This window comes from Vipera berus, assembly GCF_964194415.1.
Source record: "Vipera berus genome assembly, chromosome: 6".
NCBI lineage: Eukaryota > Metazoa > Chordata > Lepidosauria > Squamata > Viperidae > Vipera > Vipera berus.
Genome location: NC_138208.1, coordinates 62,630,285 through 62,656,919, shown reverse-complemented (window position 1 = coordinate 62,656,919; position 26,635 = coordinate 62,630,285). Strand labels below are relative to the sequence as shown.

At 37.2% G+C, this 26,635-nt stretch overlaps 1 protein-coding gene across 3 annotated transcripts in view; it reads left to right on the top strand.

The window, feature by feature from the left end:
* SYNGR1 (synaptogyrin 1) overlaps nucleotides 1-23,206 on the top strand; it is a 28,860-nt gene extending 5,654 nt beyond the window's left edge. The window contains exons 2-5 of one of the 3 annotated variants that reach the window (XR_014026987.1): nucleotides 9,231-9,468; nucleotides 13,562-13,707; nucleotides 17,206-17,506; nucleotides 22,569-23,206. Coding sequence is in view for 2 of the 3 variants with exons in the window: in XM_081331747.1 (XP_081187873.1) it covers nucleotides 9,231-9,468; nucleotides 13,562-13,707; nucleotides 17,206-17,421 (600 nt within the window). In the remaining variant the exon portion in view is untranslated. Of the gene's footprint in view, nucleotides 1-9,230; nucleotides 9,469-13,561; nucleotides 13,708-15,887 lie in introns of all 3 variants that reach the window. The other 2 variants (XM_081331747.1, XM_081331748.1) reach the window with 2 other exon arrangements.
* The last annotated feature ends 3,429 nt before the right edge of the window (nucleotides 23,207-26,635 follow it).

The following is a 26,635-nucleotide window of genomic DNA, read 5'->3' as shown; positions in this document are numbered from 1 at the left end:
TTTGGAGAATGGTGGGACCAAGACATTGAATAGAGTCTCTGGAAAAATGTTGCAAATATATGAAAATTGAGAAAATCTTAGGAGGCAAAATAGATCCTGTGCTCCAAGAATTCACTCTCTCTAAAGAACTGATAAATACTTTTTGCTAAAAGTCTTTATTGACTAATATTCTCATTATGATTTAATATGTATTTTTTAAAATCTCTGAAAGCCCAGTGTTTGTATGAGCTTTGTATCATTGGATTCTATGGACAACAAAGCTTTCTTGATTATTAGGAATTCAATGCTATCTTGAGATTTGCTCAGGATCTTCAAACTTTTTCTGTGCTTTTTTCACCCCAAGGAGAAGGGGGCTTCTCTGCTGCTTTAGCAGCTCTATAATTCTATGAGTTTTATCCCTGAATGTTTTACAGCTTTACTCCTTAAATGCCAAAATAACTTTTGTATTCTTCTGAATTATCTTTGCATGGTTTTAAATATCCTAATAGAGCAGTAACAGCCTGATCTCCCTAGTCACATGCTCTGAAAGATTTAAGGTCAAGAAGTGAAGCTACAAAATTTATTACCGTTATTATTTTTCTGTAACTACTGTAAAGCAGTCGTGATTTCTCTCTCTGTCCCAGATGCTGGGGTTGGGGGAAAGGGTGCCAAGTAAAAGGACCTTCCCTGACAGATAGATGATGGCAACACAATCTACCCACAAGATGTACCATAGCAGGAAGGCAGGCCCAGTGGGAGGGAGGGGGACATTCCAGAGGAGTTCTGGGAAGGAAGTGGAGACTTCAACCTTTTACCCTATGGGCATAATCCTCTGCTGCTACAGTATTCTTTCTTCAGCTTTTATTTTTAAATTAGTGGTATACCTGTAAAAAGATGCCATAAGAGACAAAACTCTAGGATTGTTCATATCTTTAGGGGAAAGCAAAACCTGTTTCCTATTATTTCAGATCAGTTTGAGTGTTGGAATTATATTTAGGCTGAACCACAACTAAAAAATTGAATCATCTGAGCAATTTTTGTTTACAATCACTACTTTGTTCATTTTTAATCCCTGAAATAGGATAATAGTAGTTATAGTTTTAACTTATATGCAGAGCACATCATGAGAAAGGCAGGGCTAGATGAATCAAAAGTTGGAATTAAGATTGCTGGAAGAAATATCAACAACCTAAGATATGCAGATGATACCACTCTAATGGCAGAAAGTGAAGAGGAACTGAAGAGTCTCTTGTTGCGAGTGAAGAAGGAGAGTGCAAAAGTTGGGTTGAAACTAAACATTAAGAAAACTAAGATCATGGCATCCGGCCCTCTTAATTCCTGGCAAATAGATGGGGAAGAAATGGAGGTAGTGACAGATTTTATTTTCCTGGGCTCCAAGATCACTGCAGATGGGGACTGTAGTCAAGAAATTAAAAGACGCTTGCTCCTAGGGAGGAAAGCCATGGCAAATCTAGACAGCACACTAAAAAGCAGAGACATCACCCTGTCAACAAAAGTGCGTATAGTCAAGGCTATGGTCTTCCCAGTTGCAATGTATGGCAGTGAAAGTTGGACCATAAGAAAGGCTGAGTGCAAAAGAATTGAGGCCTTTGAACTCTGGTGCTGGAGAAGACTCCTGCGAGTCCCTTGGACTGCAAGGCGATCAAACCGGTCAGTCCTAGAGGAGATCAACCCTGACTGCTCTTTAGAAGGCCAGATCCTGAAGCTAAAACTCAAATACTTTGGCCACCTAATGAGGAGGAAGGACTCACTGGAGAAGAGCCTAATGCTGGGAAAGATTGAGGGCAATAGAAGAAGGGGACGACAGAGAATGAGGTGGCTGGATGGAGTCACTGAAGCAGTAGGCGTGAGCTTAACTGGACTCCAGAAGATGGTAGAGGACAGGAAGGCCTGGAGGAACATTGTCCATAGGGTCGCGATGGGTCGGACACGACTTCGCAACTAACAACAACAAGTTATAGTTTTGGAAAATGACAGTCCCATTTTCCAGGCCTTCGATCTATTTTGGTAAGTGTAGAATGCAGTATATGGCTTGGATTCTCTGAGAGATGCATATTAAATGTTTGCTGTAATAAGATATGTCTGTGGTATGTTTAGGTTTCTTAGATTCCCTTAGATTCCCTGTTCATCTTACATTTAGAAAGTGAACATAGCACTTGTCTGCAACTTTTCAAAGCACCTTTATCATCCAGTTCTTTTTTAAAATATATTTTATTATTTTTTAACATAATCACCATTAATATTTGGTAAACAGTGTTTTGTCTGTTTTTATATTTACAAACAATCAGTAATAATTAGTTTCTATAATTCCATACTCCACATAACTTTCCTTGATTTTCTCTTCTTCCAATAATATTCTCTTTTATCAACCTTAAATTAGTACATTTCTTAGTATTTTAGTAGATAAAAATTGAATATAACTTTTCTAGTATTTCTACAAGTAACAACCAAATCAATATGAAGCTTCTTTTCTAATTAATCATCTTAATCATCTTGTCATAGATCCTGTTTTTAAAGTTATTTAAATTTGTTTTTCCTACAATATTTAAAAACATTTTTACCTGTTAAGATTTTCTTAGTTAATTACACTTAAATATTAAGTTTTTTTCTCATGCAAGCCATCACAATAATTTTACATTTCTCATATCTTAAACAAAAACAAAAAAGAGAAGAAAAAAGAAGGAAATAATATACTACTTGAAAAACATGTCCCTCTTAAGCTAAAATACATTTATGTCCAAATATATTTCTATTGTTTTTAAGCATATTCAAACCAATATTTAATCTTTTAAGTATTCCGTCTAATAAATCCACAGCTAATCTTTTAGAACTGTTCAAAACATTCTTATTAATTAAAATTTTCTCAAAATCCATTACACTTAAATATCTAAAACATTTCCCTCATATAAATCATCCCAACATTTTTATATTTCTATATCCTAAACAAAAAATACTGTGCTACTTGAGGAGCCTATCCCTCTTAAACTAAAATTCATTTATATCCAAAATTTTAACTTTAACCATATTCAAACAAGTGCTTAATCTTTTTAAATATTCCATCTGTTAAGTCCCATCGTCTAATTTCTTAATTCTAACTTTAGCCCTTTTTTCCCCCTAACATCTTTCCTAATCAGTATGCTCTGCTAGACCAAAAGGTCTTCCCATAGTTTTATAGATATTGTAGGTAAAAGAGACGTGTCAAGTAAGGTGTTTTTGTGAGGATGTTTTGCCCCTTCATATTCCTTGAAAATCTTTTTCTTTCTTTCTCTTAGTTTCTCCTATCTTTTTTTGTCTTTCAAGTTCTCGTAGTTCTCCTGACAGCTCTTTAATCCATTTTGTCAAATCTTTTTTCTTATCCTTAAGACTTATTATTGCAATCTTGAAGTATAAGTTGTCTTTTCCATATCAAATATTTCCTGCGAGTTTTTCTTTGCCTGGGTTAAATCATAGTTCCTTCTATTGTTGAATTCCATCTTTAAGTCTCTTTCCTCTAGTTTATGTTCAGTTATCTGCTTTACTTGATCACTCTCTTTTTTCTAAGAATTTTTTGTTGTTAAATTGAAGATTTAAATAAGTTAAATTGAAGATGTGTTCATTTAAATTTCCAAAGTTATTTTTAATTTCCTCGTGGCTTGAAGTAATTGTCATTTGTATTAGTTATAACATAGAATACATTTCCTCCTGGAAAGTATTTGTTTTTTCTTGATATGCTTTTTCTGCAGATCTCTGATGTTCCCGATAGCCAAAAATCAAAGTTTTCCTTTCTCTGAAAACAGCTTTAAAGTCACAATTCAATAAGTATTTATAATTCAGGAAGGTCAATCTTTTTTCCTAAGTTTTATAGTTCTTGCTTTGTAGCTAGCCCAAAATGTTTTCTTTTCTTTATTATAGCTGTTCTTTGTTTAGTTAAAATGTTGAAGGTCACAATAACAAGTTATCTTTTCCTGGGCTTGCCAGTCCCTGTATTTAGAGCAGCCATAATTATATATTGTCATCCACCACTAGATGTCAGCACCAGTTCATTTTCAGTTTTCAAAACAGGCAATTGCTTTCTGTTTTCATCAATAATCTTTTGCCAAGAAAATCTTAACTAATTCCACTGATTTCACACTTATCCAGATTTATGTTTTATATTCATTTCATTTCAGTATATTTCTGCCCCTCATAAAAATTTAATTTGCCGCTTCCGTCTATGGGAGGGTAGAACAAAAATCCTCCTCCTCTAACTTTTGGAGGATTTTTGCTTCTTGGGTTTTTTTTCTTCTTCAGGAAATCAATCAAGTAGAAGAGAGAGAATCAGTATTCTTACCCAGTTCCAAACATGTTTATGATCAAGCTTAACTTAGTGCTTTTTGGCTTCAGCTGCTTGTAGCTTGGGCTAGCTTCTGGAGTGATGCTACTCTTTCTTCTGTTGGTTTCTGGAGGGCTTTCCCTAAACAACTGGATCAACCGCCATCTCTCCACGGTTGGTGGGGCTTTCCTCCTTTTTTGCCGCCTCTTCAGGGTGACTTTTGGTCCATTTAAGGTCCCCAAACAGAGAAGAATTGGCTGTAGGGTGCAGAGCCCCACGATCCCTAGGCTACTTGTGCTACTGCATAAAACCGGAAGCCATTTATCATCCAGTTCTTGTGTATATCCTCTGCAAATGCCATGTGATCCAGGAAAAGATGTCACTGTTTCCCAGGCAAATGGCTGCATTCATGCTACTGCATACTTGGAAGAACCTTTTTGGAATCTATTCCAAACTGTTGCACAGCCATACAAAATAATTCTTTCTTTGATTAGTATTAGTAATTTATCACTCAAATGCAAGATATTGCTTTCACTGTAGTTGGGTAAAAGTGGGTAAAAGTTTCAAAAGGTTACATCTGTACACATTTATTTCTCTGTATGTTTTCTATTAGAAACCAGCAGTGTTCAAAACCTTCAAACTGCTAGCAAAAATAATTAAAACAATATCACAGCATTCATCCAAATCCAATATTAATATATACATTTAAAACAGTATGTATTTATCAAAGAAGATGCCCATTTTGTGGGAAGAAAGGGAATGTGTTCCAAAAGGTAAGTTTGTTAGCAATTCTTCCAGTAGAAATTTCTCTTCAACACCTTGTGGGATGAAGAAATTCAACAGATTACTGGCATACTACACAATGAGATTTTTTTCCCCTCCTTATTGCCAAAAAACAGTTTACATGTCAAATGCCGGTCATGCTGCTGTTAAAAGAAAATAAAGTATTAGGAGGGAGAAGGTTGGCAACAACATACCTTGACGTGCCACCTGCCATAATCCATCATTCTTACTTTATGTCTTTTTTCTGAGTACTATGCAAACTATACTGTCTATCATGCATATACTGTATATTTTATGACAGCTCTTTCCTTGAGAATTCTTATTCCTACTATCCATTTAAAAGTTCTTAGACAGGAATTGGGGCATGTGAGAGTAGGGAAATGAGTAGCAGGAAAAAAACCATGGTGATTACATGATGATTAAAAATGTAAAAGAAAGTTCTGTTTCTCAAAGATTTGCAGAACAGGATTTCAAAGAATCAGGAAGTAGCAAGGAACAGTTTAATCTGCTAATTTCAATCCCCTACTCAGTTGCAAGAATCCAAATTACAGTAAAGCCTCAACAGATGAAAACATGCAGTAAAGGGGAAATCGTGAATTCTCCGGGTAACTGACTTTTTTTTTGTTAGGAAGATTTTTTTAACATTCAGTTTGAATCTACATTCCTGTCAGTTTTACTTTGTGTCCTGACTTCTGGAATAAGAAAAAACAAGTCCTAATCTATTAAATTATATCTTTGTATGATGACTAAATGAATGAGGACTACACACTATTGTACCATATAACAACTGGCAACACAGCAGTGGTCTCAATAAGTGTCAAGTACAGTATTCAGAGGATCAGTAAAACATCTGAGGTTTAACATAACATCTTTGGGGGAAAAACTAGAACTTTTCAGGTGTACTGAGACTTCTCTCTTTCCCCAATCCTAGAAGTTCCCTTTTTAAGAGGTGTGTGTGTGTGTGTGTGTGTGTGTGTGTGTGATGGTCATCTTTCTTTGCAATAAATATGATAAATGGTCAAAATGTGGAAGCATTGTGTTAGGTGCAGGTTTCATTCTTCTTCAAGTAGATCCACTGAAACAATGGGAGCTTAAGGCTACTTTAGTCATATCTAAATAATTTCCCTTGAGTTTTAGTTGGTCTGTTTTAAATATAGCTGAACTTGGATTTAGAGAACAATAGATTTGAAAGACTATGTTGTCCAACTTCTTGGGGTTCAGTTCAAGAATCCTAATTATGATAGAGATTCAGCTTGAATCTCATTTCATTTCAACAAGAACACAATAAAACGTGATTATTCAATAAGAACTTCTGAAGCTATTCTATTCTGTCTGGAGCCCCCCAACTGTTTTTGCTTGGAATTATCATATGTAAGAAAAAAAAAGTCTGCTGTATTCTTTCTGAGATCAATTCAGTTATAAACCTGGTGAGAAATATGTTGTGACTAAAGAAATGAAAGGTGGTTTAGCAGCATTTCTGTGAGGGGAAGGATTCATAATAAGTAAAATGCTAGAAATAAAAAGAATTCAATGCACAGTGGGTGGTTTCAAAAATTAAGTAGTACATTGGTCAAGGAGAAAGGCAGCTTTTGGTGTCTGGTGCTCAAGAGGGATCTGGGGGCTGAGATGCCAACACATCACATGATACCTAGGATAGCTTAATAGACCACTGGAAATGGGTATCATGCTGCAGGCATCACATGGCAGTCAAGAGATCTATTGTGTAAGCTATCTGCTCAATTTACTTTGCAACATTGGGGATAAGGAAGATGAGGGTAGTTTTTTTTAATCACTGACTGACTTTATGGAGAAAATATCCACTGAAAATAACAAGGTTCAAAATCACAGGAGTGCTGAGAAAATATCTTTAGTGATTAATCTAGTACTGTACAGGTCTGTGCCTTGCCTTCTCTCTCATTCCTTCTTCATTTTCTTGGAAATGCTTTGCCTACAGCCATACGTTTTTCTGTCTGTCCTCTGTATCTATAAATAGAAGTGATCTGAAACATTACAAAACAGTTGTTAATTCCAATTTTTCTGCTATGTCTCTATATCTACACGCTATACAATTTATTTCAGATGGAAATGTAATCAGCTCCTGGATTTAAAGAAATAGTCCTAAATTATGGCACACACTGATAAGTACATGAAATTTGTCAGAAGTTTCCCAAGCCTTAACTGGGATTGTTTGCTTCCATAGCTAATAAGGCTCTCTATTATCCCTGCACTATAACATGAATTAGAGGTTTTTTTTAGTTTTATTAGTGAGAGTTTAGTATGGAAGTGGTTCAAAAGAAAAAGTATACTGATGTTTTTAATGGCTGCTCCATGGTTAGAGGTTGTCTAATCTAGTATTTTTCAACCTTGGCCTGCTTAAAATATGTGACTTCCAGCATGTTTTAAAATCTTTTAAAAATATCGATATCACATTTAAAAAGTGTATCATCATTTTTTAGACCATAACAGTTTATTTTAAAATATTTTAAACAAAAATAATAAAGGAATTATAAATACTCTTGGTTGTGCTAAACAGTTCTATAAATTGCCATGCACCATTTCTGCGGTGACCCTTGTTCAAGCTAATCACTACAGAGCATAAACATTATGTGGCACGGGCCAAGTTGTCTGCAGACTACCTGTTCTTGTTCATTTTGCCTTTCAGTCTTAGGTACTTACTAGGTCACGTTTTGCAAATATCAGCACAAATATGTTTAATATCTACAGGAATTTCTGCTTTTTTCTGTGGCAAGTTATACACCGTGAAATTAATTGTCATAGGATCTAAAACTCCTAAGTACAATTTAGAATATACTTGTTACAATTTTAAAGGTTTACATTTTGTTTTTAGAGCTGTTTTATATTTTACAGCTTTTAGAATGCATTATTTAGAAAAATTATGTGGCTACTCATCTTGAATGTATAACTCTGGGTGGTTCAGAGCAAACCACAAAAATAGATTTTAAAAAGCTGATATGTAAGTATAATACATCAATAGAAGCATCATAATATACTGCCAATGCAACTATGAACATGTTGTATGTTACTGATATATTCCTCCAAGTCACCTTGACCTATCAGAATGGGCAGTATATGTTATGTAAATATGAAAAGTCAAGAATGCTAATGATTAGATATTATTTTTGAATGTTATTGATGTATTGTTTTCTTGATTTGAAAAAAATAAGGAATGAAAAATATATATACATACGCAGTATTCTAAGTGTGGTCTTTGTAAAGTCTTAGTAAGAACACACTTAGAATACTGCATTCAGTTTTGGTCATCAAATTGTAAAAAAGTTGTTGAGACTATGGAAAGAATGCAGAAAAGAGCAACAAAGATGATTAGAAGGCTGAAGGCTAAAACATATGAATAATGGTTGTAGAAATTGGGTTTGTCTAGTATAGTGAAAAGAAGGACTAGGGGTGACATGATAGCAGTATTTTAATATTTGAGGGGCTGCCACGAAGAGGAGGTTAACCTATTTTTCAAAGTACTAGAAGGCAAGACAAGAAGTAATGGATGGGAACTAATCAAGGAGCGAAGCAATCTAGAACTAAGGAGAAACAAGTAGTGAAACAGCTTTGCCTTCAGAAGTTGTGGGTGCTTTATCACTGGAGGCTTTCAGGAAGACTGGACAGCCACTTGTCTGAAGTGGTATAGGGTCCCCTGCTTGAGCAGGGGGTTGGACTAAAAGACCTCTAAGATCCCTTCCAACTCTGTTATTTTGTTATATGAAAGCCTAAGTGGACGGATGTGTAAATCATTAGCTCTGGAGGTCTTCTTGATATATCTTTCAGCCAAATATTTAGCTGAAATTGAGGGGAAAAAAGAACACAGCATGAAAATACCTGAGGAACTAGCCATGTTGAAGGCCTCCTTAGCTTTTAGTTACATACTGAATTCTCCTTTCACTGATATAAATGGGATTCGGAAATGGTTATATTGTCTGAAACAACAATTATAGCAAGAATGGTTGTAAGACACAAAGGGCCAAGTTGGGGACAGTTTATCCTGCGATGGTAAAGCTCTGTGTTGATCTAGTTGCTAAGAATCAACACCAATTTGATGATCTATAACCAGTGTGCCTCATGTGAATTTTGTATGTATTTGTATAATAAATTCTTTTAACTCTTTTCTCATCTTTCTGTATCCCAGCTTTTTTCCATTGTTGTGTTTGGCTGCATTGTGAATGAAGGCTATATCAACCATTCAAAGTCATCAGAAGAGTTCTGCATCTACAATCGCAACCAGAATGCCTGCAACTATGGTATCACTGTGGGAGTCCTTGCATTCCTCACCTGCCTTCTTTACTTAGCCCTTGATGTCTACTTCCCACAGATTAGCAGTGTCAAGGATCGCAAGAAAGCTGTGCTTTCAGACATTGGAGTATCTGGTGAGTTTCTGGTGAATGTATATGGGTTTCTATAAGGACAGCGTGTATTCCTGTTGGTGAATATAGATCCAGTCTTACATCTGTATACATGATTTAAATGGCTTTTTAATAATCAGAGATGGAGTTGTATTGTTTTGGAATCTGCTTTACTAAATAAACTGGTTACCTATTGAAATTTTTTTTGTTCTCTTGCATCATCTTCATTACCCTTTTTCCTATTTATCTGGCTTCTTAATTTCACCAGTTTTACTCTTTTTTAGTTTTTTAAATTAACACATTTTCTTGCCAAATTAATTAACTGTAAATAAGAGGAATTGGCTTTGCTGTAATGGAGGATGACTATCATTCAGGGTGTCCTCTGTCTATGGAGAATCTCTATGCAAATGAGAACTCTGGAAAATGAGGGGCCTCTATTGGTGGAGTCACATGGCTGCTTTCCTTAACGTCATTCAGAAATGCATAAACAAAGTAATCAGAAAGATTTTTGGCACCACTTTTTAAAAAAGAAAAAAATATTCCTAGAAATACCCTGTTGAAAGGAGAGCTCTTGGATATAATGGAGAAAAGGAACACCCACTTTCAGAAACTTTATAATATTGTAATATGCTAGCCTTACAGCTAGTCAGTTTTTCTAATTATTAATTTTCCATCAAATAAATATTAATTCTAAAGCAAGCTAATTCCTGATTAAACTAAAAAATCTTCAAGATGCCACTGCCATTTGTTTTGGCTCTAAAGGATACAGTAAGACTTAAAATCTTCTCTACTTCTTATGAAACTGAAGACCAAATTAAAAGGAATTGGGGCTGGCTTATGCAGGCAGTAATCGGCTTAGGAGAGTTATCTACCTATTCAGAGAATATTCTCCAAGAGCATCAACCAGGAGCATTGAATCAGCAGCATTCATGGGTGAGTGGGTTTCAAAATGGGCAGGATGGTGAATACAAAATCTAAGACCCAACAGGTACTGCTGTTCTGGACTATTAGAAATTTTAAAACCCTCTTGATTTAAGCTTGACTTTAATTTGTCTCATTGTTCTATTCAACTATATCAAGTCTGGTTCCAAAGCAAATTGATATATAAACGTTAATGCAGTCACAACTTATTTAAGTCACATTGATTTCAGTGAATTTCTACACTTGAATTACACATCTTTCTTAAAAACATATTTTATCCTGAGATGCTGATTTGTTCCTATGGTTCTTCCAAGCATTATAATTTGCTATCACTAGTAATTGTCTCCAGTTGTTTCTGCCTGTCTGGTTTGCTTGGGCATAGCAGACACACTGGAGATCTGCTCAATTAAATGTTGTTATCTCGTGGGATCAAAGGGTTGTGGAACAGCATTCCTCCACAGACACACAAGCCCCAAAACCTCAAGCCACCTGGAAGCTTCTTAAGACCTGGCCCTTTTCCCAGGCCTGAAGATAGGATGTATGTGGAGCCCCAACAGTTTTTTAGAAGTGTTATTTATGTGGGTTTTGTCTGGGTAATCATGTTTCATTAAGTGATGCATTTTTAAATCTTAAAGTTACCTAGAATATTTTTGGAGTCAGAGAGCCTAAAATCCAATAAATAAACCTAGCAAAGCGACAGTTGTCCAATGGACAGGGTTATTTCAGTGAATTATTTTTCACAATTGTATTTTCACAAATGTTATTTTTATAGTTGAGAAGCGATTCCATACTAATTCTCCCTTCAAGGAAGCCTTCTGTGAAAATTTTCAAGCATGAGTTAATGCAGCCTAAGATAACATTGTATGGCCTTCTCCAGCGGCATCTTTTCAGATAAGGTAGAGACTAGTTTGACAGACAATCTTGGAAGCCGGCAGTCTTACATTTTTTTTAAAAAAAAAATGCCCTTGTGCTTTCAGAGAAAATAAAGCACATTGTTATACTAGCGCATCAGGTATGCATTCTCTTCCATGGACGGTGCTGATTGTTTCTCTTGCCATCCTTAGAGGAAGCCATCCTTTTCATCCTTACGATAGGGTTTTTTTCTCCTTCCATTCAATCATGCCCACTTCTTGGAGATTGCCTGCACAAATCCCTGCAGTTTTGTTGACAGAGTTTTTCAGAAGTGATTTGTCATTTCCTCCTTCCTAGGACTGAGAAAAAGTGACTAGTTCGAAGTCACCGAGGAAGCTTTGTACCTAAAGTGGAATTAGAACTCACAGTTTCCTACTTTCTAGACTGATGTTTTAACCACTAAAACCAAATGGCTCTGTAAGATGGTTCAATTTGATTATAAATCCATTAAGGTATAATATTTACAATAGATGCATCTGTTCATAATGTCAGGATAGAAAAGAACGGCCAGGGGATATTTGCTTAATGCCTGCTCATTTTTGTTTTGTTTTGCTTTGTTTCTTCTATGTTCTTCTATAGCAGAGCTAGTTAGCTTACTGGCATGGAAATGCTACATAAATAATGGAAGAAAGGAAATACATTTTGGAGTTATTACTCCAGTTCTCTTATCCATGATTACTTAAAAGCAAAACAGTAATTTAAAAGCTGTGTTTCAAGCCAGTCAGAGTCAGTTTAACTCTTAGTTCTGCTTTGACTCAGAATGAGGCCAAAATCACATTGTTCTCTCCCACCCTCACCCCATCTAAAACTGCAGAAATAATAACTGCCTACCATACAGAACCGATTATAGAAATTCCTATGGATTATTTAGACCAGGGCTTTTCAACCTTTTCACCCATTGTACCACTTTTAGGATATGGCAACATTCAAGTACCACCAGTCGCCTAGCTCCAGCCATCTCTTGCTTAGGCTTGTGCGGTGCTGCCACCAGTTCAGCTCATTCCCCTCCCCCGCTACCACTTTTCTAGGATGATCGCATACCACCTGCCAGGTGTCAATGTACCACAGGTGGTACCCGTACCACTGGTTGAAAAGCCCTGATTTAGACTATTGAGACCATCAGCAATATAGGATTTCTTTCAAGATAGGGCTCTTTCTACATCTGTCCTTCTCAGCTGAGCCTGTTTTCCATTGTATCGTTTTAGTTCTGCAGAATTGCTGCAATTCAAGAATAAATGAGCAAATGACTCCACTGTTGTGAGGCCAGGAGATACCGTTTGTACAGTGGAAATGAACTTTTTCTTGATGACTAAGCCTTGCCATTCCACAGCATGTTCCTTACTTAAGGCAGAACTGACTGTTAACCCAACAAACCAGATTTGCTGGGTAAATGAATATGTGTGCTCTCCCTTCTTCCTCTTTTCCCTAAAAGTCCTCGGCAATACAGCTACATTCCTTACAAGCTGAAAAGAAAAAGATTCTATTGCTGCTGGCTTGCAAAGCATAAAGGAGGAAAAAGAATACCAGGATAGGAAATTGTTGTGTGTAGAACTTGACAATTGCAACCAGAATTCCCATTGCTAAACAAGATGGTTGTTAAGTCACACCCAATTTTATAATCTTTTTGCCATGGTTCTTAAGTGAATCACATGGTCATTAATTTCCCTATTGACTTTGCTTGTTGGAAGCCAGCCAGGAAGGTTTTAAATGGCAGTCACATGACCTGGGATGCTGCAACTGTCATACATGCTAATTGCCAAGCACCCAAATTTTGATCCTGTGACTATAGGAATTCTGCAATAGTTGTAAGCACAAGGATTGGTCATAAGTCACTTTTTCCAGTGCCATTGTAACTTCAAATGGTTGCTAAATAAATGGTTGCAAATCAAGGACTACCTGTATGGAGAGCAACGAGGACTTATTATATTTTCACAGCTAGAATTACATCAGAGTGCAGATCCTGGCCAAATGAAAGATGTTAAAATGACTGTTGCCATATTTATCAGGGATAGATAGCAGAGAGGGAAAAGGGCCTTTTAATCACTAGTTCCCTTTTTCAAATTCTTTCATTCCCTCAAATCTGGAAAATGTAAGGTTTGGGAATAATAGGTTTGGATTTAACTTGCAATTCCACGCTGTAAAGAACTGGAATTTATCCCAATCTGCAATTCACTTTGAGATATTATAGGGGAAAAATTCTGAACAAATGTGAGAATTAAAATTCATGGTTGTGTAATCCTTCATCCCTCCCTTTCCCTCTTGTTTTGATGGTGATCTCTTATAGGCTTTTGGGCATTTCTCTGGTTTGTCGGGTTTTGTTTCTTGGCTGACCAATGGCGTGTTTCAAAGGAAGAGGATAGTCTACTGAATGAAGGATCAGATGCTGCCCGAGCAGCCATTGCCTTCTCTTTTTTCTCCATCTTCACCTGGGTAAGTTATACAGGCTTGGTCCTTGTCTAGTAATGAGGGGAGTCATTTATAAGCATCTTAATTGCTCCAGGGAGAGCTCCTCTGTCTTTAGTCTTAAAAAATCTGCTTATATGATCTGAATAATGTGGCTTGACTATAGAGAAAAAAAGAATTAGTTGGTCAAAAACATTGTTGCTTACATACTGTATCTGTTTTGTGTCCAACCTTTACTTCCCTATTTTTTTATTTATTTTTTTTATCCCATTTATATCCCGCCCTTCTCTGAAGACTCAGGGCGGCTTACACTCTAAGCACAAATCAATGTGCTTAGCAATAGCCTTCATTCTATGTATATGCCTGCTTATTAGGGCTTTCAGGGCCACCCCCAAGCGGCATTATTACAAAGTCAGCTTATTGCCCCCAACAATCTGGGTCCTCATTTTACCTACCTCGGAAGGATGGAAGGCTGAGTCAACCTTGGAGATGATGTTGCAGCAAAGGAAACCATCTTAATCCAACTCAGTTGACTTCTACAGCTCTAGATCTCAACAAACTAGAAGAGGCCTCTGAGGCATCTAATCCAACTTGTTTTTCAAATTAAGCTTTGTAATGCAAAATGGTTCCATGACAGCCATCTCCAACCTGGTGCTCTCCACATAAGCTGGATTTCCTTTCATGATTTTAACTGCTAGTTTCAAAACATTTTAAAGGTTCTCATTGGCTACTTAAGAAAACCCCTAAAAAAGAGTGCTTATTTCATTTGACACTGGCATCTTTTAAAAAACAAAATCATCAAATTTGATGATACCGTAGCTAATTCATTGATTTAGCACTACATTTTTTCTCTATAAATATGAGAAGCAATGTAGATTTTTTTAGATAATTAAAATCATTGCTGGAATAGTTAGGTATAATAACTAAAACAAACTAGACTTGTCATTTCTACAGTGTGAATGAGAATATATCATATTTTGTTCATCTATATTCATTTAATGTCTTTAAATTTAAAATTACCCACCATTTGACTGATGGATTACAAAAAAGGATATTCTGCTTCTGATGATGGAAGGAACAAAAAGTCCAGGATGGATTACAATTGACACTTATTACTAGCCTGACACAGACATATTACATTTTAGAGATCTAATGTCATATGGCTTATTTGCCTTATATATTGTCACATGGCGAGAATTTGAAAGAGCTGCAAGACAGCTATTACCAAACATGATTATTTTCATAGAGAAGAATTCTCTACTGCTTATTTTTATCTATATTTAAATATAACCAAATTTTAAATATTCTTTTGGAAGACAACTCCAAAAGAAAAACAAGAAATGAAAGGCTGAGAACAACCCAGATTAATACAGAGTATGATTTTATCTAAAAGAAATTCCTATATTTGTTGATATAGTTGATTTATATTTTAGTTAGAAACAAAGCTTCAGGAGTTCTTTGGCATTTTAAGAAATCTTTTTCCCTTTCCCCTGAGTTTTGGTATTATTCGTTTTCTTCCAGCTGCTGTTTAAATGTTGGACTGCCTATCTTAAATTAGGGGCTATGGCTTTTCTTTCCAGCCTTTTGGAGGGTGTTGGAGACTGCACAGTGACTCTGTCATATAATTTCCATCATTATTTTTTTTGTGGGGATTAGGGTGAGAATGGAAAGCCTGGGAGAACAAACTGCTCCCTTCCTCCTCCCTAATCTTCCCGAGCATTCTGAAATTCTGCTACTTAATTCTGGCCATTTTGTTGGCAAATCTCAATGGTTTTATCTGGAGATGCTGTCCTGGAGGGACGAGGTTACCCCTCCCAGTGCTGCTTATTGTTTTTATTATTGGCAGCATTGACAGAAGAGAATATTTGTATTCTCTTTTGTAGCTCAGGGGTTGAACTGTGGGGTCCTTGGTGGTACTCTGAGCCACCAAGCTCATGGAGTACCAAGGACCCCATCATTAAGAGATTTTATTCTTGGGATGGATTGAGTCCTTTTCTGGTCCAAATAGAGAAAAAAATCTGCTATCTCCTGAAGAAATTTACTGTCACATGAAGTCTTTTATTATAAACACGGCCCCTCTAGATTTCTCTTCTGCTAAATGGAAGTTAGACATCCAGCTGTTTTTCCCATGTTATCTTTAATTTCTATAAGGCCTTGAATTCACATCGTGTCTAATGCCCTTTGTCCATCCTATTCTTTCCCTACAGAGCTTCCTGGCTTTTCTGGCCTTTCGCAGACTTGGAGAAATTACTTTTCAGGAAGAATACAACACACTGTTTCCTAATTCTTCACCAGTTCTCCCCTAATCTTGGGTGCATAAAAATTAGCTTATCAGAGAAAAAATGTTGAGAGCAAATATTTCTGATGCTTAAAGAAAGGAAGGAAGAAAATAGGATGAAAGAGGGCAGGTCCAGCAAATAAAATGGGATGTTTTGGGAAAGAAGGAGAATTCTAGAAACATTGAGCTATTAAAGGAAATATTTGAGGTCTTCTTTTGAAGCTGCAAATAGTTGAAAATAGAGTATTTCCTGTTCAATTTCTTTTCTTCTGCTTCTTTCTCCATCCTCAATGCTAGATAACACCATTGTGCCTTTTTTGTTGACATGGCTAACAACTTTTAACACTAACAACAACAGGTTCATATTCAAAATGTATTTTCTACTCCTGCTCACCCTCATATTGCCACAGCTTGCTCTTCTGTTGCATAACCTACATGTTGATGGTATCAGAAGGCAGTTTAGAAACTGCCATGGTTTCCCACACTGTTTCTTCAGCATTGTTACTAAAGACTATTTCACAAATAAGAGATTTATGATGGGGCTGGACCACTACTTTGATTAATCATAACCACTACTTTGATTAATCTTAAAAATATGGTTTGCCTTTATTCCTACCTGCCAGCTTCCATAGTTCTCCAGAACTAATAGAGGTGGAGTTGCATGGGTATGAGATGTCCCTGAAAAGCTAATGTTGTTTCAGACTCTACCTCCAGCCCAGTCAGCATTGAAAACTTGGCCGCACAACCTTCTGTGATCCTTCTGTTATGTAATATATGAGACAATACAGTTACCTGTCCCAGGTATATGAACTATTGAATATGAAAGAGGTCTGACTAAAGCCTTCAACATACTTGACCTGGCCTTGTTGGGTTTCGATATGCTAAAAAAAAAACCCACTCCAGAGCCATATCTTCTACTGTAGCTTTATTTCCGCCAGCCTTTTATCCAAGTAAATAAGCCATAGGATCTCTCCTGAAAGTTTGTTCTTCCCTTGCTTACTCTGCAGTTTCTTTCTTGAACTTGCTGTCTTCGTGAACTGTGCCAGTTCATCTGATCTTTAGAATGTATTTACATTCAGTTAAGTAATTGCAACATGTCACATTCCCTAATTTATGTCTTGTGCACTAACCATTATTAACACAGCTTCTATTTGTTTCTTCCTGGTATGTTTCTCTCTTTTTCCTTCCCATTTTTCCCCATCCCATTTTCCAAAATCTCCCCCATGCTGCCATATCTTCCCTTAAAGGTGGGCCAGTCTTTTCTGGCATTCCAGCGATACCAACTTGGAGCGGATTCAGCACTCTTCTCCCAGGACTACACGGATCCAAGCCAGGAGGCCGGCATGCCTTATGCACCCTACACAAATGACGATACCACAGATAGCATGGGGACCTACCAACAGCCCCCTCCCGCAGATGCTTTTGATGCTGGGACACAGGGATACCAAATTCAAGACTACTGAAAACTGTTGGAGACCTCCTATTTCCCTTTCCCTCTGCCCACTCTTCTGCAGAGAAGTCAACGTGCAAAGCAGACCAGGGCAACAGGTGACTCTTGGCCAGTTCTGGCCTTCTAGGTTCTCTTTTTTTAATTTCTTCTTTACAAAAAACCTAATGCCTCCTTCTCCTCCTCCTCCTCTGGAATTCTCCATCAAAACTAGATTGTTCATTGAAAAACACTTTATTGTTTCTGTTGCAGTGATAGATTCTTTGTCTGGGAAGCTCAAGCTGTCTTTCAGAGGGAAAGAATCTCAAGATGGTATTGATGGAAAGCATAAGCACTAGATAGATGGATGAATACTAGTTAAGATGCCAATGCATAAATATAAGTGCTGAGAAATGAGAATAAGAACTGGACAAATGAGTAGACCATCCTATAAATGAGTAGTGAAAGTAGGCAAGCAAAGGTGAACGATGTACATAGCAGCAAGGAAAAATATAGATATGGTAAACAGAAAAAGATCTCAGGTAGATGACAATGAAATCATAAAGTGTTGGATGCGGAATCTACAATAAGCCAGATTGGATTTGACAATAGGAAGCTTTAAAAATATCCTGGCCTTGATTTTCATGAAATTACTAAAATGTTTTGTTTTGTGCACTCTATTATTATTTTTTATTTATATTTTACCTGCTTCAGGTTGATAATATGTGGTTTCCTTTACAAACTGTTCCAAAGTTTGATCATTTGTGATTGGTTTTTTGGAGAATTGAGAAGTATTACATGATTCTCTGATAAAGTTCAAAATGCAAAATGTTAAATACAGGCTGAAGAATGAGACACATAATGATTACATTTGTTTCTGAATATGAAGCAGCTTTTTACAACAGAATCACATCTGTTCATTCTATAGTAGACTAAACCAAATCTGTTGAACTGACTTTAGTTGACAAAAACAGTATTTGAGAATAGGCCCAGTCACAATCCACAAAATTTAAACTTAACTAAATGACTGATAATTTCATTCATTTTTTTCCTCCAAAAATGCTTTATGGAGACAAGTATGCAAATTATGAATTGTCAACGAATGATGTAGTATTCTAAATCCAGCATAATGGCCATGAAATCTCCCTCAAATTCAGACACATAGTTAATAGATTGTCATCAGGATTATATTGTGCAAATCACAATTCAGATGGAAAAAAATGAGTGCCAATAATGGTTTAGAAAATCATATGAAGATATTGAGATGTAATTCAAGTACCACTGAACAAAATTACCTGTATCAGTACACAATCTTCTTTTCTAGTTTTTTTTTAAATAAAGCTGATTTCCACTTGGAGAAATGCCAATGCTGATAAAATTATAGTGAGTGGAGGAACTCTAATGAGGAATGGATATAAAAATAAACAAAAATGTTTGAGGTAAAGCATGGTCAAGAATGAACAGGTAGAAAATGAATGTGGACTGAATATAAAAATGAGTCATCACTACTGTACAAAAGAAGTTTATTGAAATGGTTTGGTCATATAAAAATAATGAAGATTGATTTGCAGACTTAAGTACATGAAGAAAAAGTGTATTGAGAGGAAGGGGTAGACCAAGAAAGTCATGTTGAATGAAACTCAAATTCTTCTAGGGAGAGAAGCTTCTTTTTCTTATCACATGCCTTAACTTTCTTCAGTATACTATTTCCTGCTTCTTTACTGCACTGTTCATTATGTTGATTGACCCAAAAGGGAATAATGTGATGGATACATAATATATGTATACTATTCATATATTCATTATTCGAGCAATTAAGAGGATAAATAAGGAATAAGTGATACAAGTCTAATCAGACAAAGCATTATTCAGAAGTAAACTCCATCTAGTTCAATGGGACTTGCTCCGGAGAATTGTGTCTAGAAGACTTAAGTTTAAAAATATTTATTCATGAATTTCTAAAGAAAAGTGCTAGGACCAAATGTCATCTGGAAACCACATTCATTGTATTAAATGATAATGTCTTATAAGAAAACATTAACCTTTTGTATAGAGTGTAACAAAACAGAATTCTTCTATCTTTTAAGCTCATGTACAGTGGTCAGAGCTAAGAAAACACCACTAGGTTGTATACCAAAAACATCTGTAAAAAGGCTCATCTACTCATAGTGGTATGTTACCTGATTTGCACGTTGCTAGTACAACTACCTGCTCATCTCTCCTTAACCAGTTCTTCATTCAGCAAGCTTTTACTGCCCATTTCCCCTCTAAAGGAAATCATATAATTATTTTCATTTAAGAGGTTTGCCTTAAGTTTACAAAGATCACAACATTTAGTGAAATAAGCCTGTTGCTAAGCAATACAAAACACTAAGCCAAAAGTGAAGATGCAGTATTTAGTCTCAATACTTAGCTAATTTCAAAAATCGTATTTTCTTAATTGTATGTCAGGGAGCCGAAGATAGATCTTTGTCATGATGGCTGTGAATGATAGGAGCTGTAGTTCAGATTATGCTCCCACATTGTCCTTATTCTGATATATCTACAGATAACCTTCCCAATATCACAGCAGTACATCAGCAGGGCCACTGTATAAAATAAGGCAGTGCGGTATTTGAAATGCCATTTGGCTATGGGCATCCAGAAGGGGACGTGTCAAAATCTGCAAGATGGCAGACACAGTATTGCAATTTTTTATATGGAAAGTCAGTGAGCATACAAAAGTGTAGGACTTGGATCCCAACATTACTGTACACCTGCCTTACTGCAGATATTGATCTCTTTCCTCAGTGGATGTTGCAGCTTTTGACCTTCTCTGCTTTTATTAGAGTCAAGCTAGTATAAACAGACAGTTTTTGTACAAAGAGGAAAAAAAAATCTCCATATAATTAGTTCAGGCTTTGAAAGCAGAAAGCAATGAAATGAAAAGAAACACACGCTGTGGTGTTTGGTCTTCCCCTTGTGTGTGGCTTGTATGATGGTTTTGTATGTAGAGTGACTTCAGTATGTTTTCTATTGTCTATTTTTCTCCGGAAATACACTGTGAAGTGGGTATGGCTACTAGGCAGCATTAAGAGGATGTGATCATCTGTAGCACTGAAGCACAAAGAAGAACTTGGTCCTCTTATGGTTCCAGGTGAAAGCAATATTGTATAGGATTGAGTGAGAGGGGAAAATTCTCTTTCAAAGCTTCTGTTATTGGAGTAGCCTTATATTTAAGTCTATAGGAAGGGGAGGGGGGGTTCTTATTAAATCAGGCCAGGGATGCTTGATTATAGAATTGGATGGGAGGCTAGAAAAATCTAGTGGTATAGATTTGCAAAGTTTTGTAAATGTCACTTGCATGCATTCACATCAAGTTCACCTAGAAAAATGAAAACTGGGTTTTGGCTTGTGGGATGAGCCAAGCTACATCAAACTATCTATTTACAAACTGAACTCTAAATTCTTGTAGTAATGGACATTGATTCATGGCACTTTTCCTTTCCCAGATGGATATCATTTTAAATCCAAATAGGAGCTTACCCAAGTCATTCAGTATCTATTACAAAGTCTAGAAAAGGGGCACACCTGAGCATGGTGAAAATGTTAGCTCATTTCTGTCACTCTGAAAACCAGGATTACAATTAAGGGTATTGAATCTTTCACTTTAAAATAAACACTATGCTCTTAATCTGGGTGTGGCCAATGTCTGTCTTAAATCTTCCTACTTACAAAAAGTTCAGTAATGATTATCTCTTTGTGTTCTCTTTTGAAACATTTTCTGTTTCATTCAAAGAGCATCAGATGTCAGTTTGGCTTACTTCCATTATTTTTTTAATTGAACATACGCAAACAGTAACACTGACTACTACATGATACAAGCCTTTTATTTGAACAATAAAAGGGCTTTCTGTAGAAAAAGTCCACCATCAAGAGAGACATTTTGGCTACTCAGAAGCTATATTACTTATTTATTTATTTAAATATTTATATGATTGCCCAATTTGCAAAAATGCAAATCCTGGCAGCCAATAACCATAAAATAAATATTAATCCTTCCTGACAAAGGCCCAATAACAAGAACAATTCACACAACTGGAACATAACAACCTTATACTTCCTCCCCCCAGTAAGAGCTCACTGTTATAATTAATTCAGCATTGTGATGATTGCTCTTTGATATACCACTAGAATCTTTGCATTAATTTCTGACACAAGATTACAGCCACTGCATACTGAATTATAAAGCAATTGAATTACCTCAGTTTAGCTGAGGAATCATGAGGAATGGATAAACAACATTATGCATAGAGGTCATGCTCAATGAGTTGTCACTTAACTTAGCTTCCTGCCACATGGCTATGCCTCTTTAGCACCATACATCTGCCCTTTACACTAATGTATTCCTTGTGGTGCAATTCTAGTATAATTTGGCTGCTTGACCTAATGTGAAACAGTTTGGAAATAAAATATTGGCACTGAAACATTACATTATATTTCTGAAGTATCAGTTGTTATCCTCAGATTGTAATTGTTCAGAGGAATACAAGCCACATAAATGTTGACAATTAGATTGATCAGCATATAGGGATCTCATTTAATGATATCTTTGTTTATATCTGCACAACTTCTTAGCCACTGCAGAGAATAAGAAAGATAACCTTGATAGAGATGTGCAAGCTCCATTACCAAAGCAATGAGGGGTGAAGCATATCTTAAATATACAGTAAATACTATTTGGCTCAGACAGACACCTCTCTCATTCACTGGAGTGTAAGGAAGAGGAGATACAATACAATCAGATTTGCAACATTCTGTTATTATGGCCAAGCATAATAAAAGTAAATTTAGCCTTCCTGTGGAATTGATTTCCTAATCTGATCTATCTGGTGAAGTTGAAAGCCCCCAAAGTAAATATCCATCATCCAGATGAAGAAGATTGCTAGGCAACAATGTAGATTGTTTATTTAAGGTTTGGTGAGTTGCCTTATATTGTATAGAGCTGTACTAGGCTAATGGTTCATAAAGATTGGCTTGTAATTTTTGTGTGCACAGCAAATAGGGAAGTATTTGAATACATATCTTATCTGCAGACCATTATCATTATGATGTGCAATTAAGGAAGAATGGATATCCAGTTCAATTATTTATTGACTATTGAAACCAAACTAACATTTCTCCAATCTTTGTATTTTTCCCTAGTTTTTTCAATAATGGTGGACAGTGATTCTTGGTATTTGATGCTGCTAGATCTCTGTACATTCCCAAGCATGATTTCATATGCAAAGAATGACTACTTTGGGTGATCCTATGAAATTAAGCTGGAAGAGAATAAGAAATCATAGACCAGTTCATTTTATGTCATGCAATACATACAGTTCTGACAATCTTTGTCCCAGAATCATTGTCTCGGGAGTCTATCCTTAATCTATTGCATTACTGCCCATGTATAGTATATATATTATATATATAAAGATGTGTAATATAGAACTCTAAATAGACACTAATACACATATGTGGCAATGAAAGAGTGGCTTGCTCCATACAGGATCCCCAAATATTCAGTGAACTCATAGCTCCACTCATTTTATCCTCTTCAGTGTATCTCTTCCTGCCAACTAATAGAAGAAACCCTGATCTTTTGGCACCTCTGTTTATGATGTCCTGTATGTTTGTGGTTATTTAAAAAAAACAAGTGAAGGTGATAACTGATATGTTACCAATAAAATTGTTACATTGAAAATTGTAACAGGAGTGTTCTGAAATTTTCATTTTCTCAAATTTAAATTATTATATTAGTTCAAATGACTGTGCACAATTTGTGGCCTCAAAGCCACATGCAGCCCTGAATAATAATAAACCTTTATTGTCAAAGTACAACATGTGTACATTGAGATTAGCTGAGCCTCCCCCCCTCCCCCCGTGCTCTCTCCCCCAACACACAGTGACAACAAACCCTCCATCCTACCACACCATGTGAACCAACTACACCACACACCGGCCTCCCAAGTCAATTCTGCATAAGATTATGTCCCATTTAAAAGCCTAACAGCCCACGGATAAAAGCTATTTTTCAGCCTGTTGGTACGGCTGGCTATGTTCCTATATCTCCTACTGGATGGTAGGAGAGTAAAGAGATACCGTCCAGGGTGTGAGTCATCCCTGAGAATCTTCCTCACTCTTCCAAGGCAACGAGCCCTGGCGATGTCATCCAGTGGTGTCAGGGAACAGCCCACAATGTCTTGTGCTGTGCTCACTACCCTCTGTAATACATTCCTGTCCGCGGCTGTCAGACCAGCATACCAAACCACAATACCATACGAGAGGACGCACTCTATAGTAGACCGGTAAAAGAGGGTCATTAGCTGTTGTTCTACCCTGTTCTTCCGCAAGACCCTACGAAAGTGAAGCCTCTGTTGGGCCTTTCTAGCCACCTGGGTTGTGTTAACTTTCCAGGTCAGATCTTCACAGAGGTAGACTCCCAGAAATTTAAAGGAGGAAACTCTCTCTACACAGTCCTCCCCGATGTAAAGTGGGGCAGGTTCCTCCTTTTTCCTCCGGAAGTCTAACACCATCTCTTTCGTCTTGCCGATGTTTAGGTGCAAGTTGTTGTTACTACACCATATGGATAGTTTTTGTACCTCCGCCCTATATGCTGTCTCATCCCCACCTGTAATAAGACCTACCACAGTTGTATCATCTGCGAACTTGATTATCGCAGTGGATGGGTTAGATGATACATAATCATAAGTGTATAAAGAGTACAGGTAGGGGCTAAGCACACAGCCCTGTGGTGTGCCGGTGCAAAGCTTCAGGGGGGTGGACAAAGCAGACCCTTGAAACAGTCCCCAGAATCCTTTCAAAAACTTACAGAATTGTAATCTTTAAAGCTGACAGGCAATCATTTTGGTACCAAAAATCAAATCAAGTTTTAATCATATTTGTTAGATGTATATCCCAACTTTCCTCCAGGAGCTGAAGCTGGCATATACAGTACTCCTTTTAATTTTTTTTTCCTGTAGAGTAGATTGGGCTGAAAAAAATGGCTGGTCAAAGTCACAAAGTGCTGTCTGGCTGGAAGGTGGACTTGAATCAGCATCCTACGTGTCACAGCTCTGCTCTGCTCTGTTTCTGAAAATTTAACCAATGGTTCTTGCAAGCTGGTACAAGTCTAGTTCCAGTACACCGCTGGCTTGAATCCAGATCCCGTGTCTCAGCTCAACACCTTCATCTCTTCACCTAACTGGTTCTACCATCTGTTTTCCCCAGCCTTGTCTGATTTTTGAAGCAGGCCCCAAGAAAAGTGTGGCTCTTGATATGAGAAGAGATGCATAACCCTACTTTATCTGAATTTTTAAAATCTATTTTCCAACCTGAAAGCTTTTGTCCACGTAATACCCAAAAATGTTTTCTGAGAAAATGGAGAGGGAAAAGAACCAAGAGCACCCAGCCACAGATCTTGGTTTTTATGTGGTTATACTAGTGTTCTGTACCAGCCTGCTACCGGCCCTGCAGAAAAGGCAACCCCTTTACAAACGGCAAGAGGCTGGATTAACGTCTGCCAAAGTTATTACTAAAACAAACAAGACACGAACCAAGATACAGGAGCTTTGAAACACTATCTGAGCGGTTGCTTTCAGCAAACCAGCCCTCCCCACACATTCCCTTTATAAAGAGTTCAGGGCGTGGCTTCTCTCTCCCTCCTTCCGAGAAGCCCCACTGCCTTCCTCTGTTTACTCCTACTTGACTGCCTCCTGCGTCGGGCGTCCTTGAACAGGGCCAGCTGTGGGTCATCATCCACACTGTCAGGCTCACACAGCTGGGTCTCCATGGTGACCAAGTGGGAGGGGCCTGCCTGAGGGCAATCATCAGCAAGATCTTCAACCCCCTCAGCAAGGTCTTCAACACCCCCCTCCTCCTCTGAGTCGTCCGACCCAACTGCCGAACCCACAGGCTGACCCTGAATCACAACAACTAGCCAGCAGTGGCAGAAAAGAACTTCTCAGGGTAATCTAAAACAGAGGCTCCTCCATTCAAAGATCTGGCTGCTTGTCCTCATGAGGCAGTTGCTTCTAATCATTAGCATGGTGAGCTAGAGCTTTATACCTGCACTAGCAAATCTTGTCAGCCTATTGTGTGCAGAGGCATTTGGGTACAATCAAGGGGGAAAGATAACAAACCATTGGATTCATTTGATCATCTGATTTTTCCAACGGCTTAAGATTTTCAAAACACATACTTGCTGGGACATTAATAGATTTCTTTTAGGAAGTGGCTCGTTGACTTACCACCAAAATTGAGCCCAAAATTTCTTTTGCTAAACAAGACATTTGTTAAGTGAGTTTTGCTTCATTTTATGACTGTTCTTGCCACAGTTAAGTGAATCACTGAAATTGTTAGTAACACGGTTAAGTAAATCTGGCTTCTCCATGGACTTGTCAAAAGGTGTCAAAAAGTAATCACATGACCCTGGGACACTACAACCGTCATAACGTATGAGTCAATTGCCAAGCATCTGAATTTTGATCATGTGACCATCGGGATGCTGCAGTGGTCCTAAGTGTGGAAAAACAGTCACAATCACTTTCTTCAATGCTGCTATAATTTCAAATGGTTACTAAACAAACTGTTGTAAGTTGACTGTATGACACTGAATGCTAGGGTACTGTAATGGCAAGAAGCCTTCTCTTACCAATTTCCAAAGCATTTCAGCACAAAACTCAGGTTCACAGCCAGCTGGTTGATCTACTAACTCCAGGCCATTCAAGAACTAATTCATTTACTTTACAGTTCTGCAAGTTTCACAATAGGGCCTTTTGGGGACAACCCTGGAAGAGAGGCCATCCTGCTTGTAAAACCTGGCTTGGATGCTCTAAAGTCTGTCACAAACTCAATTCATTTCTCACTTCTCCAGTAGTTCATGAGGAACTCCCCTCATTTAATCCTTTTATCTTTACAACAACCTTGGCAGATAGATCAGGCTGAAAGTGACTGGTATTAAACCAGCTATGGAGTTAATAATAAAGTTGGAAGGGACCTTGGAGGTCATCTAGACCAACCCCCTGCTCAGGCAAGAAACCCTATACCATTTCAGACAAATGGCTGTCCAGTCTGTTCTTAAAATTTCCATTCACAGCTTCTAGAGGCAGGTTGTTCCACTGATTAATTGTTCTAACTCAGAAATTTCTCCTTAGTTCTAGGTTGCTTCTCTCTTTGGTTAGTTTCCATCTGTTCCTTCTTGTCCTGCCTTCAGGAGCTTTGGAGAATAG